This window comes from Eucyclogobius newberryi, unplaced genomic scaffold (assembly GCF_026437365.1).
Source record: "Eucyclogobius newberryi isolate DKJ021-1_F unplaced genomic scaffold, fEucNew1.0.hap1 SCAF_8, whole genome shotgun sequence".
Lineage (NCBI taxonomy): Eukaryota > Metazoa > Chordata > Actinopteri > Gobiiformes > Gobiidae > Eucyclogobius > Eucyclogobius newberryi.
In genome coordinates this window covers 12,706,172-12,725,383 of record NW_027316500.1, presented here as the reverse complement: position 1 = coordinate 12,725,383, position 19,212 = coordinate 12,706,172, and the positions used below count along the sequence as shown (strand labels likewise).

General features: G+C 39.8%; 1 protein-coding gene across 1 annotated transcript in view; it reads left to right on the top strand.

The window, feature by feature from the left end:
* Window positions 1-489: 489 nt before the first annotated feature.
* Window positions 490-19,212, top strand: part of itga9 (integrin, alpha 9) — a 70,617-nt gene continuing 51,894 nt past the window's right edge. Inside the window, exons 1-12 of the mRNA XM_072436380.1 lie at window positions 490-911; window positions 1,131-1,258; window positions 3,051-3,157; window positions 7,576-7,699; window positions 9,703-9,770; window positions 13,253-13,382; window positions 13,486-13,571; window positions 14,089-14,151; window positions 15,226-15,363; window positions 15,752-15,857; window positions 17,647-17,741; window positions 18,973-19,063. Of these exons, the coding sequence (XP_072292481.1) occupies window positions 733-911; window positions 1,131-1,258; window positions 3,051-3,157; window positions 7,576-7,699; window positions 9,703-9,770; window positions 13,253-13,382; window positions 13,486-13,571; window positions 14,089-14,151; window positions 15,226-15,363; window positions 15,752-15,857; window positions 17,647-17,741; window positions 18,973-19,063 (1,315 nt within the window). The 5' untranslated portion in view covers window positions 490-732. The remainder of the gene's footprint in view (window positions 912-1,130; window positions 1,259-3,050; window positions 3,158-7,575; window positions 7,700-9,702; window positions 9,771-13,252; window positions 13,383-13,485; window positions 13,572-14,088; window positions 14,152-15,225; window positions 15,364-15,751; window positions 15,858-17,646; window positions 17,742-18,972; window positions 19,064-19,212) is intronic.

Genomic DNA, 19,212 nt, shown 5'->3' with positions numbered 1-19,212 from the left:
CCTGTTCTAGTTGAGGTTCTTTTCCAGGATTAGTCACAGGTTGGTCCCTATTTAAATGTAGTTTTTGTGCACGCATGTGAACGCAGTCTGGATAGATGAATGGACTGTATGATTATGTTCCGTGCTGCAACTTAAGCCATTCAGAAACTGTAAGCTTACACCAAAGTTAGTTTCCTTATATAACCGTTAGGGGGCAGCAGTGCGCGCCCGACTCTGTTATGGTGAATTGCGCTCCTGCAGCTTCAATTGAAATGTGACGCTCGCGCCTCAAACCCGCTCTCGCCTCTTGTGGTCAATTACTGCTCACGCACAGGCCAAACAAGTAATATCCGACGGACACTTTCAAAATAAAACTCACTGAAGCTTTCCCCTTTAATTTTGTGTTCACACGTTTTATTTGTGTGGCTGGCCTTCCCCGTTTCCTGTTTCCACTTGGCCATTTCTACGCCAACTTTCCACATCTGAGCGCATTTATCTCCGCGACAGGGCGCCCGCGAGCAACAACTCTCTGTCACAGAATGGAGAGGAGCTGACGCACGTTATTGCAGGACCGCTAACTTTCCTTCACACGGCTCTACTCATGCCTTTACAGCTGGAACGTGGAGCGACATCACAACTCTTACTGAAACGTCATCTATTTTAAACAATTGTGCCACTTTAAGGAGCTTTTCCCCTTCTTTCCGTCTCTTTTGGACACTTTGACCCGCGCTATTACGCACGACGCGCGGAGGGATGGCTACGCGTCGGAACCTACGCAAAACGGGAATTCAACACGTTTTCTACGTTTGTCTCTACTTTTCGGCGGCCTTTTCTTACAACATAGACCTCGAACATCCTCTGGTGTTCCGCGGACCCAGTTCTAGTTTCTTTGGCTATTCGGTTTTGGAGCATTATCACGACAACACGAGATGGTAAGTCAGTGCGCTGTTTTTTTTTGGCAACGACGCTGCAAAGACGCGCTCAGCCAGTCACTTACATGTAGCCTAAATACGGGCTTGTTTTCAGTATCTTAAAGCATGACAGGATAGGGAACATTGAATTAAGCGCTGTTTTTTTGCTGGCAGTTCTGTCTCTCGTGCAAAGTTTGGAGCGGAACATGTGAGTGACTTGACTTTCTGCCCATTCCGCAGGGTAATAGTGGGCGCTCCGCGGGCGAACTCGACCTTCAGTAGTTTCGTGCGCTCTCCCGGGGCCGTGTACAAGTGTCGAGTTCACAGCAACCCCGAGCGCCGCTGCACGGAGATGGACATGGACCGAGGTCAGTCCCCAAAACACACACTCGCACCACCGGCCAAGCACCGTGACTTGAGGCGCGCTGTCACTTCTTCCCCACTCCCGGCTCCGCTCCCTCCTGGGTCCCGTTCTGCTCACACGTGTCCTCCCGTGCATCTGTTTTGTTTTACCTGAATAACGCGGCCTTTTACTGCCCTTCACACTGCCACTGTTGTTCTTTTAGCTCTGCAATCATGTCATGTGCGAGACAAGAAGCTTCTGTGAGGCCCAGGACTGTGGATGTGTTTGATAAAGATGATTTATGCCTTCACTAATATTTTCCTTACACGAGAGCCAGAAAGCTGTTTTGGTGCACTCCCCCTGAAATGCTGGTTCTTATGGTCCATGCAGAGAAAGCAGGGTGAATATGGCTTTACTATTAACCCCGGTGTGTCACTAAAGCACATGTTATTAAAGTGCAGTCAGTCATGCGCCAGAGCCAGAGGAGCTGAACTGTGATGGGCCTCAGGGATCCTGTGAGACTGTGACAGGGAACCGTCCAGCTGCATGCCATCTGACTAAATCTGAGGGAATGAGGGGGACACAGGGGAATGTGCAACAATCTCTATTATTGCAATATCAAGGCCACATATCTGCAGGGGTTATTCATGTTCCTCCATCATTTACCAAATGATGACACTTTTGGGGCCTCACAAAAGCAAGTTATCATTTAATATTGTTAGAAAATACTGCTTTAGAGGATGAATCGCTCAAGATATGCCACATTACATGATCTCAAAACACCATTCCTTTTCATGCTCTTCTGTCAATACCAGACAGTGACACTATTGTGGGCTGTATTCCATCACTTTTATGGACAGTGGTGTTTTTGCATTACAATTGTACAGTCACCAAATCAATTTCCAATGCTTTTAACTAGCGCTTCTGTTGTATAGACACCCTTTAGTCAGCAGATACGTGTATTCATGGCAAATCCCTGCATCTTACAGTGCCTGTGGGAATACAGCTTGTCCTTTCACACTAACGAGAAACACTGACTAGACATTTTGAAAGTGGTCCGCATATGATCTTATTGGTAACAAATAAAAAACTTAAATACACACAACTTTTTTTGACTGTTTTAAAGTCAAATGAACCCTTTTATTAATAACCCATTATCAACCCATTTATGATCCAAACCCCTCACCTCTCTCTGAGTCTGCTTGTAGTCCATTTTTCGGTTTGTGCTTTGAACAATTCTTATCGCGGGTTTCTGAGAACACATGTGGTTAAATCTGCTATTTAAAGCTGTGTTATTAAATCAGCTGTGGTAATTTATCATGTGTGGTTATCGTATTGCAGAGTAGTGTCAAACGATCTGCTGGCATTTGAGACAGCGGCTGTAAACATGCATACATACTGTACATGTGAGGGTGTGCATCACGTCTTAATGTAACGGACTGTCCCACATCTGAGGCGTTCACACTGTGTTGCAGCAGCACAGAGCTCTTCTGGTGTATTACAATGTCTTATACGTCATGATCTGTATTTTAAGGTTGGACTTTTACTGATTTAGCCCTGGTTTTATTTTGGTTTAGTCATGATTTTGTTCAAGGTATGTCCAGTTTAGACTTGGTTAAGGTTGATTGTCTAGACCTGTGTAACCTCAAATCCATATCTGTTTTAGATCTACTTTATACTAAATTTAGAATAGGTTAGTATGTTGCATATTTGTCTACAATAGAAAGCCCAGCCAGATGAAGCTGACAATAGCTGAAGTCATAGAAGTTCTTCCTTGTCGATGACTCAGTGTGTACGAACCGTTTTTTGTCGTTCAGGAAACAGGCCCAGAGAGTCGTGTGGGAAAACGTGCCAAGGCGACCGGAACGACGAGTGGATGGGGGTCAGTCTGGCCCGGCAGGACAAAACCAACGGCAAAATCTTGGTGAGTTCATGAACACATCGCTCAAAACATGGTACAAATGGTGCAACTTCCAAAGAAAAGGAACACACAACACAGCGAGCAATTCACTCACTGGTTATTACAGTTATTGTTTTATGTTGTTTTCTATTTCCCTTTGTCCTGGAACAATAAATATGCTGCACAATGACGAATGATGTCCAAAGGAAACACATGATGGGAGTAGTTATTCCTAAGTTGTTAACAAAACCAACTGATTGTGTAGTAATTGTCCGCTTTTGTTATAATAAATAAAAGGTCCATAAACATGTACATCGTTTGTTTGAGCAAAAAATAAATAACTTCATCCAATTTCACAGAGATAAATTGACTTAAGTTTTACAGTGCACAAGCCACTCTTAAAAACAGGCCTGATTATGCCAGCATCACTGTAGAAAATGTCCCGGCTTAAACCACACTGTTACACCACAGCTGCTCTGCCCTGTCAGTGAGCCTCACAAACTCTGAAGGATTTGTCTTATTTTAAGCCAAAACATCTTTTAAACCCAATCCAATTTGCAGAGTTATTCGCAGTTATGTGACAATACTGAATACCTGCTTGTTTGGCACCGAAAAAGTCACAGATTGTCAAAAATGGTGGACAGTTTGAAATGGAGTTATGTTTTTGCCCAAATCAAAGGTGTCTGTTGGCGTTACTCCCAGAGGCGCTTGGGTGAGTGTTTGCCCAGATCAAAGTTCAAATGGAGGGGTTTATTTGGTCTTCCGCCTCTCTGTGGTGGTCTCATTCTGGGGGAGGCTTCATTAAAGCTTAACCTTGCTCTCATGCGGGGAACAGAGAGAAGGTTTAGAGCCTGACAGGTCGGACTTAAGGTGACAATGGACTGAGATTCAGTTTGATCGATCTTTAGTCACATTATCAGATTCATTTAGTGACCGACGATAAAATGTTCTTTATTTTTATACATAAAGCTCAATTATGTGGCACGATGCAGTGATGAGCAGCGACGGCAAAGAATGAAAACCCTGCTTATGTCCAGAATGTTTTCTTCTACTCTGTTTGTCAGGTTATTTTGATTTGAGATGATTGAGATTCAAGATGATATCATGTGATTGTCAAATGGTTCATATCAGCTGCTATCTACAGTGCACTCTTTCTATTTTCTTGAAAACGATATCCACACTCACTGTTTGTCTGACCTTTTTTTCCATTTTAGTGGAATTTGTTGGCCGGTCTTCCATCCCATTTACTCTTGGTCTTTGCAGTCCCTGTTAGATATGTCAGCTCTTAGAATCCGAGTTTTGAATTGTACAACAGCTGACTTTTACACAAAGACAGGCCCGGACCACGCGTTACCGTAATGCCCTGCTGTTTTTTTATTCGAACGGCGTCACGTTTCCATGCACCGAAGAAGGCTGAGGCTGTCGGGCAGATGTTGCATGGCGCTGATTTAATCTGCGGGACCTGTTTGTGACTTGTGAGGTCTTCAATGGAGCAGAGCGTGACATGCGCACACTCCTTATATGGTCATTCTCTGTCAGAGCAGGAAAAAAGTGGACCTCTGTTCTCAAAGTTGTAGAGTAGAGACCAGACATTGTTCGTATCGTCAGGTAAAAGTTATGTGTGTGCTGTATATTTTATTGGGATGGACAAAATACTGAAATCAATCCAAGTAAAATATATAAAAAAAATATTGTAATCACATAAACAGCAAAGGGCAGGTCAAGTTAAATAGACTTTTAGGAGCTTTTAACCATGTTCCGGTTGTATTTCGATTAGTTGATTTATGTTTAAGAAAGCTTGATTTGCCCTTTGAGGCATCAGTGGTTTCTGTTTTCACCTACCCCCTATCCCCGCCCACAGACTGAGTCATACACATTAGCTTCAAAATGCAGTAGCCATTGTTCAAAAACGAAAACGCAGAAATGAAAACGCTGCGTTCCGTTGGTGAAATGTCACTATGAACAGGTAGGGCTGCTGTAGATGTAGCACCTCCCTAATATTGTATTTTTTTTTTGCCTAATTTTTTCGCTGAAAAAAGAGCCAACAAAGATTAATGTGTTAATATTTCTCAGTGTACAACTTTAAAAAAAAAAAAAAAAAGGAGGCAAGGCTGCAGTTTTGATCAGGAAATCGATGGAACTCCTTTCTTTCGGAAGCCGTTTTGGATCAACTTCCAATTAGACCATGAACGCAATTAAAATCATGATCTAGATATGTTGTAGTTCCAGAAACAAAAGCACAACATGTCTAGAATATGTCTATTTAAAGTGAAAGCTGTGTCTTCCCTGATATCATCTAATGTTATGTGCACACAAACTCTTGATTTGTCTTGGCTGGTTTGTGAGCGGGGGCTGCCGGGGTTAAACTATTCAAGGGGAAATGAAGTGAACTGGAGGAGCGTCCAAGAGCCTCAGGGAGCACCACGACCACAATCCCCCAGGACGGTCACTTATTACCACACATGCACTTAGTCCACTCTCCACTGTCCCAAATCAAACGTACGTCATGTTTAGTTTCACACATAATTTCAAACAGATGCTGTTTTGGAGTGATATTCAAGTGATATTACTGCCCCTTTTGTTGATAATTGTAGTGACTATTCGTGTTTTATGTGATTACTGAACCTCAACCAAAACATTTACAGATGCATTCCAGCACATTTCAGACTGCAAAAATATTGTTTGATTATGGTCAATGGGATTCTGCAACAAAAATATCATTATCAAGATATTAATTACTGTCTAAAACTGTCATGTAGTGTGTTTGTAATTTTGTTTTCCATGTGTTTGTTTTGTCCTCATTGTGTTTTGCTGGTTCTGCCATTGCTCAAGGCAGATTTTCCTCTGAGACAATAAAGTAGCCTATATTTGATTGATTTGATAGTGATAGAAATGGTAGTTTTTAGTCTTGCTTTAAGAGCTCTGTTAATCAAAATTAATGTTTAAATGTATTAATTATTGAGTTAATGGTGTGAAAAATTCATAAGTCATGCGTCGTAACCTACAGGCAAGACTAGCAGAAAAAAAGAAAAAAAAGGATGTTGTGTAAAAACTGAGAAGCAATAAACTGATAATGGATTCCACAGCTCAGACCAGAACCACTTCTATTTAACATAATCTGTTTTGAAACATGTTGATTTTAAGATTAATGTGACAATTATCTCAAGACTTTCTATCTTCGCTTATTAAATGTTTTGGGAAGTTCAGAGCCCTTATGGTCAGGTCTGGCTGCTCTTTAATTGCCCCCTTTTTACTGACGATGATGAAGCCGCGCAGACGCCCCGACTCCAGCCTGGTGAGAGAGTTAGACTGTCCTCCAGCCCCTCACTGTTTGTGCCGTGTCAATTAGATTTTCCCCTGTTTAGGATGTACAGACAGTTGTTTTTAGTTGGTGTTCCCAAGTTTCCACAAAGAAGCAGTCTGTTTATTATGATCAGCCTGTCATCTCCCTGTGCCTTAAGGAGAATGTACATGTTATATATATTTCCTATAAGTGATCTGTTCTTCTGTATCTACCTCTGTATCTACCTGCATTGCACCAATGAAATTTCCCCATGTGGGACAATAAAGGAATATCTTATCTTATCTTATCTTATGTTAAGGGGTTGTTTTCCTTTTATTTTCTTAATTATTTTTATGTTAAACACATAAATTACAGAAAATAGCATATATGAGAGAGAGAGAGAGAGAGAGAGAACGAGAGAGAGAGAGAGAGAGAGAGAGAGAGGGAGAGAGAGAGAGAGAGAGAGAGAGAGGGAGAGAGAGAGAGAGAGAGAGAGAGCAGTCAAAAAAAGCCTCAATTTGGCTTTTTTTCAAATGCCAATTATAAAGTCAATCCAGTCTTTAATTGTTTGTTCGGTTTCTATCCATTTATTTGCAGTCATGCGGGCTAAAACAATCCACACCACAGTGCTTTATACATTTCAACATGTATCCTTACAGTCTCATTGACCTTTTTGTTTAAGCCTCAGTGAAGTAAAAACTTTTAGCAGGGAGAAGGGATGTTGTTGTGAGCTTAAATACTGCATATCCTCCCCCAGTCTCATACCCATTTCACGCTGTACTGTGTAATGAAGGCTTTTTTGTTAGTTTTTTAAAGACAATCCGTCTTTGAACGGAAAAGGTGGATCAAGGTACAATCTACCTTCTGTATACAACGCTATCCTCAAACCATGGCAGATCAAACCAGTCAAATGCCAAACAAGTCCCTTCAGCTTAGGGCCGGACTAATTTAGCTCAGAGCAATATAAAATCTCCAGTACCTTCAGATTGAAAATGACTTATGGATGACAGTTGAAATGTCATTTGAAACATCTCGAAATATTTTCTATCAAAAATTATTTTAGAAACAACAATTTGATCAATACTTTTAGTCATTGAAGGTGTTAGTGTTAGTATACACAATATAATATTTTGGTTTTCACACTCATTTTCTCTTGTAGGCCTGCGCTCACCGGTGGAAGAACGTCTACTACGAGTCCGAGCATATTTTACCCCATGGATACTGCTCCATCATCTCTCCCAATCTCCAGGGCAAAACCAAACCACTCATTCCCTGCTATGAAGGTAAATCCACTCAGTGAACAAGCACGTTAGTCTTACGATTATTGTGAGAAGAAACATCCAGATATGACGACTATTCACGATTATTTACTGAGGCGACAAACAAACAACAGTGAAAACAGTTATTTTCTTTCGTTCTTATTGTGTTTATTCATTTTCATTTCTCGGTCTAGTATGTGACCAGCTGTATGTCTTAAAACTTTCTGAATTATAAAGTTAATGTGACATAAACAGCTTTAAATGGGATGTAATTTTGCCCACAATTATTGATTAACCAAATAATCCTGACGAATCTTAAATGACATTTTCTGTACTTGAAATATTGAAATACTGGTTGGAAATCAGTGCAGAACAAAAATCTAGATATTTACAATCTGAATATTGTTTATCCTGGTCATACTGGCCTAAGTCTCGCCAACACATACAAAACATTTTAGATACAGGAAATTGCTTTCAAAAAATCGAGCCCCAAAGAGTCACAAGCCAAAGTCACAATCCCTTTGATGATCCCGATAAAATTGTTTTCAGGCAGAGTGTCCTTTGTCGTATTATTCAAATCAAGATGAAAACAGTCACATAATTATATGAATAAACTTTCCACCATTTTAAGAATAGATTATCACGACCCCCCGTTTAACAAAACAAAGAAGAGCATTGACATAAGGGACCAAAGACATAAATGGCCAGTTAAATGTGGTGCATACAGAGACATTAGTATTTGTAGCTGAGAAATTGTCAACATTTAGGGAAAGAAGTGTAAACATGTTGAGGCAAATGATGATAAAATACATGTACAAAACACGTTCCGTAAACTGCAAAAGCCAAGACAAGACTACATGCATTCTCACACTTTTTAAAGGCCTGTAAAGGAGGTAAACTATGCGTCATTGCACTATAAAATAAAGCCTGAAAGAAACATCCCATCCTGGTAATAATCCTCCTCCTGGCCCTTGTGTTGTGGTTAGTTTTTGTCATAACACGTGATGTCTACAGTCAGCGCTGCGTTACCGTTAGCAGCACACATGCCTTTGGTCTGGCTCTGAATACTCTAGTAGCCGTTTGAAGTCCTTGAGGGGTCCTTCTCAAGTCTACACTCTGGCCCAGGCATGCATCATTATTCAAAAACCATTGCTACCTTCTTTTTACCATCAAGTGTCAAATAATTGAGCGATTTTTCACACCTTTTAGTGAGCAGCTTGATAAGGAACAGTGGTTTTCCATCATTGTCTGCCAAAAGCTGCTCGCTATCCAAAGAATGTTTCTTTTTGAATTGACTAAACAAGAGCCATTTGCACTCCAGGTTGCTTTCCCCTCTATACATTTTATAGCATTATTAGATTGTTACACGCATGTAAAAGAATGCGCATTTAAATTTGTTGCGCATACGTTTGGTGTTAATGTTTTTAAAATCGTTTTACTTTGTCAGAATCACCCTTCCTCTCTTGGCTCTTAGAAGAGAAGCCAGACAGAGTTCGTAGGGGACTGTGTTTACAGTGCATTTTGCCCAAATCCAAACTCAATATTTTTGTAACATGAGAACTGAGTCCCCCACCACCGGAGTCAGGGTCTTGCAGAATGTGGTGGTTCCCAAACTGTTGGAAAGTTAACAGGGCTTTATCTGATGGTTTTCACAAGTTCATGTCCCGAAATATTTCAATCCAGAGTTAATGTTACTGTACCTCCAGTTCTTTGTTGTTGTTTGAATTTAAAATGTATGCTGCCTAATTTAGTTCTTTTGTTTTTTGCTCTTCAGTCCATGGGTTCAGTCCTACATTCATCAGTTCTAAAAATAGGTCATGTCATGACTTGATTTACTGTTAAAGTCCAGTTTTAGACCTGGCTTACTCCCTAGTCCTTTCATAGTCCTGGTTGCACCTCTGTCTGGTGCCCCTGGTTCTGGATGAGACTGGGACTTGAGTAGCTCCATATGGAATGCAGGAAAAACTCCAGTAAACGCTGGGCTCGAGCACACAGTGAAATAATTTGTGGTTTGTTTTTTCTTACAGACTATAAGCAGAAATATGGGGAAGAGCACGGCTCGTGCCAAGCCGGGATCGCTGGCGTTTTCACCGAGGTCAGTAACAATCCCTGTTCGTCTTCATAATCTCTTGCCTTTTTTCTAATACATTTACTATAATATAGTAAATGTATTATCTCCTAAACCACACATGTGAAGGGACGACATGAGAGCGTCCATTTGACAAAAAAACCCTCAAATAGATTTTACACACAACCCATTATTATCCTATCCATATTGTTTTGTACAATACATCCCAGAAGTCATCATTAAATTATACAACTTTTTTTTTGTTTCAAACTCAATGCTTTTATCATCCCAAAGATACTTTTTGTTGCATGTGTTGGTACAACAATACAATACAATAAAAGCAAGGCTGCAGTGGAACACGGCTTGATCTAAACCACATCATGCGTTAAACAAACTACAAGATTAATTTAGGAGGTTTTATAGGAGAGTCACAGACAATAAGACTGCCTGCTCTGCATGATCATACTCTAAACCTTTATGATGTAATTCCAGAGACCTCGTGTCCTAATCAGAGACTAAATTAGTCCTGGCCCTGGTGGAGGTCTTTTGAACAGTTTGATTAAGTCTCTTTCGCAAGTCTAGTATCTGAACATTAATTAAACTGAACTGGACTATAACTAAATATCTTGCCATGGTTAAAATCTGTCTTGACAGTGTTTCTCTGTTCAAACAAATAACCAAGCAAACCTCCTCTCCATCACCTCACATTAGGCCTCACTGATTTCGTCAAAGACTTCAGCCGATCTGTGAAATCCGGCCCACTGGATTAGAACATAAGAGGAGCGTTTGTATCACAGCCGCCACTGCACTGGACCGCTGATAATTGTGGCGTATGTTTCCGTAGCCGGAGGAAGGCCCTGTGCGACCCCCAGTGTTTCCACAGATAAAGAAAATACAGACACTTCCTGTTCTGTATCTGACGTCTGCTGTTCCTCGCTCAGCCATGACATCATCCCGTCTGTGTGAGACCCTCATTTCCTCCAAACAGCGTCGGTGTATAAACTGTGTGTGTTTTGTGAGAGAATGGTCCAACACACACCAATTTAAAGGACAAGGCTTTGTTCAACGTTCAGTCAATTATGCGTAAAGAAACAATGGTGTACATAATGTAAGCTATTCTGAGCTAAAAGGCTTGTGGAAGATGGACAAAGACCTATAGACCTATTATAAATGGGTTAAAGGTGCTCTGAGTAACCTTTAATTCTATACAGTGGAACATTCTAGGCAAAGCAAAAACATCATCAAAAAGCATGGAAACAAAGGTCAAATGGAAAAAGGTGATGGACGCCTCACTAGAAAAGTTACACAGTGCACCTTTAAGACCCTTGCAATGTTACTAACTCTTGGAATGTTGCACAGTGCAGATGGAGTCAAAAACACAAAACAATGAAAATTATCTTTCTTTCATTCTTTGACCAATTTATTTTCATTAAAACAAAAAGAAACTACTTTTTATTTGTGTTATTGACATTAAAAAGGGGAAGACATGTCACTTTTATAATAGTGGTCATTTGTGGGAAGTAAATTGATCATTGCTAAAACGTTCACCTACATCTTTTACTTTTAACTTAAAAACTGGAAGTCAGGAAGCATGATGCATGTATTTTTAAGCCCTTCAGACATTTTGTTTTCTATATAATACCATTATAATTATTTCCTCATGTTGTCTGTGTGCACTACTGGACCTCTTCATGTCTCAGGTTCCAGTTACAGCCAAATTGAGGCATATTGCATGTTACAGGGAACTGCGAAATGGCTTTAAATGAATCCTCAAATGGCACACAAAGCGTTTAGGTTAATCTGTTCCCATTTGGTGTAAGTAGTAAATACAGCAGAGGCACTGACCTCAAAAGGAAACATAGAAAGGTCAGAAAGCAAATGTTATTGGTGTGTCACTTACTTTGTGTAAAAATATCACGCAATCACATAATCAAGCTTTATCAAGCAAATATTTTACACATTTTGGCTATTTTACGGATGGATTTTCTGCCTTTGATTAAAAGGAGGAATGACATCCAGTTTAAACATTTATACCACTCCATAATAAGTACACCTTAATAAGCCTTAATTAAACATGAACAAAGCCTTAATTCACTATGAACAAATATTTTAAGACCGATCCAGGTAACTATTTGTTTAAGGGGTTAGGGTTATGATAAGATTTAGGGTGTTAATTAATCAGTTCCTAATCATTCTTATTAAACTCTTTGTTGATTGTACTAAATATAATTTTATTAAGTCTTTGTTCATGCTTTGTTAAGGCTAATAAGCTTGTAGTCATTATGAAATGTTACCAAAAACTTGCCAGAACAAAACCATAATTCACTGCTCTTGCATGGATGAAAAAAAGATTATATTCCAAAATATGTTTACAAGCCAAGATCAAAGGCAACATTCAATATCCCTTGAAATTAAGATTTTGCAGCCTGATTTCATACATATTTGAAAGAGCTCGCCATGTAATCAGGAAAGTAATAACAAAAACGACATGAACATTTGAAATAACACTACATACCGTATATAGTACTTAAATTATGAAGTGTATTTAGGAGAGCATTGGACATGCATTTTAGCAGATGGGAGTACGTCAGCATTGATCTGGTAAAGTGTTTGTGGAGACTCTGAAAGAATGTGAGGAATTCAAGTGAAAACGAAAGCCAACTGTTCGAGCGTCTTCTCCTCCGTCTCAGACAGGGCCGATGCAACCGCTGCTGCCCTGATGTAAAGGCATGAAGGTGCGTTGCCTTGTTTTCCATGTAATTACGTCTATCTGGCAACCTCCAAGCATCAAAACAGCGACAAAAACGTGTGAACAAGTCATTTTATAGCGTCAACATCAGAGAGCATTCCTGAAAACATCAAAGCGGGCAGCTCAAGCAGGCATGCCAATGGGATGAGGGAATAATACAGCGTAATGAGGTTGGTTTGGGGGTAAATGCGCTATATTTTAAATTGTATATGTCTACTATCTATAAAGTGTAAACTTGTATTAAATAATATACCAAAAATAAGTAATATATAGACAGTACTAAGTAGAGCTTGATAATGTTGTGAATATTATATCATTTATAGTAGAACCTGCTACATAAAGAGCTAATCAAAAATAAAAATGAAAAAAGTGATATTTCTGAACTTTTGTGATTTTACTGATCTTTCACATTTGTTTGATGACTAAACCTCAACTGATATGTTTAAAAAATGTTTTAACACATTCCTCGTTAACTCTCGTTATGGGGATACTCCAAAAATAATCAAGATAATCATTTTTGTCAATATCACCCACCCCTAGTACTAGATAACACTAAATACTCGGCTCCTTCTATACGTTTTCCCTTGGCTACATTGCTCCAAACGTGTGTGCCATCTGGACGTGTGGTTTAGAGCAGATAGTGCAAACCAAGCTGTGGCCGATGGTTAACCAGGGCTTCACCCAGCTCTGTGTTTCCGTTTTACACCAGCGGGTTTCACCCCACACATTTGTGACCAAAGCAGGTCCATTTGTGTTTCAGGAGCTGGTGGTGATGGGGGCACCAGGGTCGTACTACTGGACCGGGACAATTAAAGTGTACAATCTGACCTCTGACACTTTCTACAGTCCAAACCAGGAGGAAGTGGTTTCGCACAGATACAGCTATCTTGGTGAGAGTGGACGCACGGACATCTTTGTGTTGGTCGTAAATCTGGAGTGAATTGTGCCAGAAGGTGGTGTCCTGTTGCTCACTGACCGTGTCTGTGTCTTCAGGCTACGCTGTGACCGCGGGACACTTCTCCTCTCACAATGTGATCGACATTGCGGCCGGGGCGCCCCAGCACAGTGGCAGCGGGAAAGTACGAACTTCCTCCTCTCTCCTCTATTGTATAAAACTAAAACCTAACTACTTCGCTGAGTATGTTATGTAAAGACAATCACTCACTGAAATGCACCACTGAACAAAACTGGCTTATAGTGGTTAAGGGACATAGCTTTAGTCAAACAGACAGTCCACTATTTCCCAGTTCCATACATTCTCATTTTAAGCCGCATGGTCCAGATAAATTAACCTATTTTATTTGCCTGACACTATTTCAATCACAATTTAGAAAAATGTTGTAATGTCAACAGTCAAACTGTGTTCCCAGATTTAATTCAATGTCTTGTGGCTTTAAGAAGTGTTTCATTTCCCTTTTAAAATTGTTGCCTTAAGACAAAGTAAAGAAATGAGCTCACATGTCACATACAATGTTTGCTTCACACGTGTCACAGGAGATGTTGAACCTATACAATGATCAAGTCATTTAGAATCATTTAAATCATAAAACTACTGCTGTTATTCATGTCTGACCATCATGTGTTTGTCTTGTGCAGGTTTACATTTTCAAAATCGATGGTGGCTCTTTGGTGAAGACGTTTCAAGCCTCAGGGAAAATGGTAGGATGTGGTCCTATGTCCTGTTCCCGATCAGCAGACATATTGGATCGAGGCTATGTCCCACTAACGCTAACATGAACAAGACACGGGTGTGCTGTGTTTATTGTTGCCCGCTGTGGAGATTATGTGGTTGCTTTATTCAGATGCAAAGCAAAAACACAACTGTAATTATCCTGTTGTTAGAAGTGCACTGTTTATGTCTGCATTAAGTGTTTGGATAGTCCAGGGGGAAAATTACTTGCGAAAAAGCAGGTCCAGAGGTAGCTAATGCTTTCTATTCAAAGTAAACAAAAGGAAGTTGGAGTAGCTAAAAGGTAAATGCTGTGTAAATATTCATTAAATGTTGGGAGGGATATTAAAGTGCGAGTAAACCTACTCAGATTTTGCCTCCTGACAGTCATTCCAATGTCCACTGAATTATCTAACCCAGTGGTATTGTTGTCCAACCTCAAAATGTGGGACAGTTACAGGAGGTGGTAAACTGGCTCTGTTACTGAGGTCTATAATGAGAATTAAGGGTGTGCTAACACTTGTCATGGTCAAGAATTCACAACATTGTACATAAGAAGATGCCATTAACAAGACATATCTTTTAAGTACTACATTCTGACCTTTGCAGTTTTGTTAGCTGCAATAGAAAGAGTCATGGAACTAGTAATACCAAATTACTTCACTATTGTAATTGATACATGATAGTTCAAATCGGGATGGGTGAATTGCCAACAAATTATTATCATTAATCCTCTCGGAGCCCGATCACTGACTAACTTCTTGACCACTTCTATTAAAACAAATTGCTTCTGAAAGTTACTCAGTATAGCTGAGGCTGACCAATAGGAGGAGTAAATTAAGAAAAGGTATCTTTATTTGAGTTGAATTCAAGAGAAAATGTGTGATATTTTACAATTTAACTAAAATCGCATATTGAGATCACGATTCGATTTTCATCACCATAGCGTCCGAGTTTAAATGCACTGCACTCACTTAAACCTTCCCTCACTGTAAATAAATAACACCCTTAACTAATTCTACCCTATACAATAACTGTGATCCAACCTGGTGTTTGGTTCTCAGATGGGCTCTTACTTCGGCTCGTCGTTATGTGCGGTGGATCTGAACCAGGACGGCCTGTCGGACCTGCTGGTGGGAGCACCCATGCACAGCCAGCTCCGGGACGAGGGCCAAGTGTCTGTGTACCTCAGCAAGGGCAACGTGAGTGTGGGACACGCTGTATGAACCACGGGGAACATAAGAAGACCATAACAAAGAAGGAATAGATTTATGGCGCTATGGTGGAGATCTTAAACACTTATTTTTCACACACGCTGTTTATTTCTGATCCTAACTCACATTGTGTCATCGCCGTTTACTGTGCATCAGAGGGATTCGTTTTCCTGCCAAGACTAAAGCTCCTGTTTTTCACCTTTATTTATAATTTAGTGGTTGTTAAATGTTTGGTTTGCGAGCCAAGTAAGTGTTCTCCAGTTGAGGTATTTGAGATAAATCAGATAAAAGCAGCATGTTCTCATTGTGCTGCGGAGGGATGTTCATTTTGTCGTCTTTCATCTCTCGACATTGTTTTTCCTGCCTCTGTGTTCAGGGCGTGATGGAGGAGGGCGGCGTGTTGACCGGAGACAACGCGTACAATGCACACTTTGGGGAGAGCATCGCGGCAATCGGGGACATAGACGATGATGGTTATCCAGGTCAGTCCTTATGTACAGTACAGGGCGTTCCAAAAAAGGCACCAGAAGTGATGGGCCAAAGATAAGTTAGAGATAATGAAAACTTCATTCGACTCAAGCTTTACTGGGCTATTTTGTACTTTGTTTTGGTTTGGTGTCGACTTCTACATTGATACACTTTATTTGACCACAGCCTTTCTGGACATTTTCCCTTTACATGTTATGCATATGTTGGCAAAAAGACCAGTGATTATCGCCTCTACACATTTTGGCTGTCAGCTGCATTGTAGATAATTTGATATCTATGTTCAATCTTGTTCAATGATAAAGGTTCCACAATCTTGTTATCAGTTTAGAGTGTGGCTAAAATACAACATATACTATATACTTGAGTTTCTTGTGTAGTTCTTAATCTTGATGTTCTAGAATTTGTCTTTTATTATGCATTGGGATATATAGTATAATAACGCTTGCAGCAGATTTGAATCAGGCGTTATTGTGTAGTGCTAAAAGACATTTATGTCCATCTGAGAGTTAAGATTAATTATACGAGTAGGAATGTTTATATCCATCAATAATGCAACAAATGCCAGATCATTATTCACTCACATTGTTGTAACCCTTTGCTTGATCTAGAAAATATAGTTTTCTCCCATTTTGTCTGGACACAAATCAAAACATCAAGTGATGGGAAATCGGTAGAAAAGCTGATCATCTACAGCTTTAAAACTAATTTACAACTCCTAATTGTCTTTATCCATGGCATTTGAAAGCATTTAATTTCAATTAGTCTATGTTATTGTTTTCCAGCTTTGATCGTTCATGGGAATTTATGTTGCAGATATTGTTACTCAAGTTTCACTGTGAAAATCCAAGCATATTTTTGTTTGTGTGTTCTGTATCCCACTGATGTTATGCCTGTTTGGTGCAGTGCCAGTCTAAAGTCCACACATGCGCACACATATGTTTTGGACACGTGTCGTGTTGGATTAGTTTTGAAGCCAGAATCTGCTACTTGGCTCCGTGTGTGTGTGAGATCTTGTCCAGCGCCTGTAGCCTGGCATCGTGTGTGCAGCTGTGAGATATAACTCACCATGAAATATGTCACTCTCTCAACGCTCAGAGAAAACAGTTGAAATGTATTTACAACTCCACTGATTGCTATATTTGAAAACTACTGCGTTTTGTGAAGAATGTAGTGGCACAGATAACATGAAAAACTTCCATGATGAAAATTTAAATGATGCCGTTTTAGAAGTGACTTGTAACAAACTTTAAAACTGTAACTCGGACTAAACCACATTAAACCAGGAGCCACGGATAAACCTAAACCAGCCTTTTAAAACTAGGACGAAATCCAAGGATGAAATAGCACTACATTTCAATAGTTGTCAATATTTGTAATACTTGTTCAATAGTTTTTATTTGTCATGATGTGATTTATTATATCCCAGAGAAGTGTTTATTTTGCCTTGGTTAAAGTGAAATAAAAAATACCTTTTCAAACAGTAAATCTCTGCCCCTAAATCTAATCAAACTGTCAATCCAACTTTTGTAGGATTTAGGCAAAAAAATAAACAGCTTGTTGGTTTATACATGACTTCTCAGTGAAAATGGAGGATAAGGGGGTCAGCATGGTTGAGATGCTTCTGCCAGAGCGTTACAGTCTTGTTTCCACTCTCTCAAGCGTTTCACAGCCTCTAACTTCCCGAAATTGTCTAGTAAGAGTCTTACTTGCTTCTCATCCACCATTCAACTGCGTGTAAACACTATATAAATGTAAAATGGTATGGTTCTAATGTCGTTGCAGATGTAGCCATTGGAGCTTCTAAAGAGGACGACCACAGTGGAGCAGTTTATATCTATCATGGAGACGCCACAGGGATTATCCAAAAGTACTCCATGGTAGGAACACATCTGTTTTCAAGATTATATCCTTTTATCTATTGCTCAATGTATATTTGAATCGTCTTTGCTTATCATAATATGCTGTGTCCATGATGTCTGTTACACCAAAGAAGTAGCTGCGTTAATGAGGAATGTAAATAGATGTAGTTTAGCATAAAGACTGGATACCTAACCAGTTTAGCTTAGCCTCCAGGATTTCATCAAACACTTCAGAAAAACAATGCCCTTCTCTGTCTGTTGGGCTATTATTGTCTTTTTGAACTGTGAACAAATGTAAGACAGTTGCTTATGTAACCTGGTTTACTGGCCATGTCTAAACTTTAACTATTTCCGTAGTAATCCATAACTGTTTGTCACACCTTTCTGTGTAAAAATGTGTTGCAGACTCAACTCTTTGTACTCAGGCTTCTCCATTTCACTCTCCAATGATGCATGCACTGTTAGAGCAAGTGATTAAACTAAATTGCCCTTATAGTGGCTTAACAATGGCATGAATAGTTGTTTTTGTGTCTCTCAGTGTTGGCCCTGCAATTCAATGACACGCCAGAGTACACATTATGTTTACATTATTGAATGTTACTGCCACTCTTCCCGTAGCCTGTTGACAGCCTGGGATTTTACATCTAAATTTAGCTCAGTTTGCATCAAGTGTATTCATTGCTAAGAAATACCTTGAAAATCAAAGGGTAAACAGGACATATTATGCTAAATCAACTTTAATTAGCTTCCTAATTACAATGTGTTTCCTCATCACTAGTTTACTCAATGTTGTATTTTGATTTTCTTTTGTCCTGCAACTAAGGCTCGAGTTCAGAAAATTCCAGTTTTCACCTACCCCTTATCCCCGCCCACATCCCTGTACTTATTTATGATTATTTGAATGATGCATGTAAAGTTCTGAAATATCGCATGGCCACTTTCAAAAATTAAGGGTTATAACATGTCAAAGAAAAATCTGCCAGTTCTGCAGTTTTGAACAGCAAGTTGATGGACCTGTTTCTATTATTAAACAAATTCAGATGAATAACGCGATTTACAATGAACAAAATGTAAACAGATCATCCATTTATGTTATAGCCATTTTAAACAATCATTACTGAGATAACTGCCTGATTATGTGGCTTCTCGTTTTGCTGACCCTGTAAAACCTTGCATAAATTGTGGCTAAAACACACATTGTTCTGCTTCTGTGTTTGCTCACGTAATTTACCAGGAATCTGTGTTTCAGAAACTGTCTGGACGCAGCGTGGCCCCTGGTCTGCAGATGTTTGGCCAGTCCATCTCTGGCACTGTGGACATGGATGACAACGGATACGCAGGTACAGGCAGACCACGACGTGACACTAGTCTTGAAACGGAAATGAATTAGAGAACTTTACTAAGCGCAGTTATAGCATTTTATGAGCGTTATAGTTTATGCCAGTGACCTGCAGCGTGTTTGTAACAGAGGCATCTTGTTTACTGCATT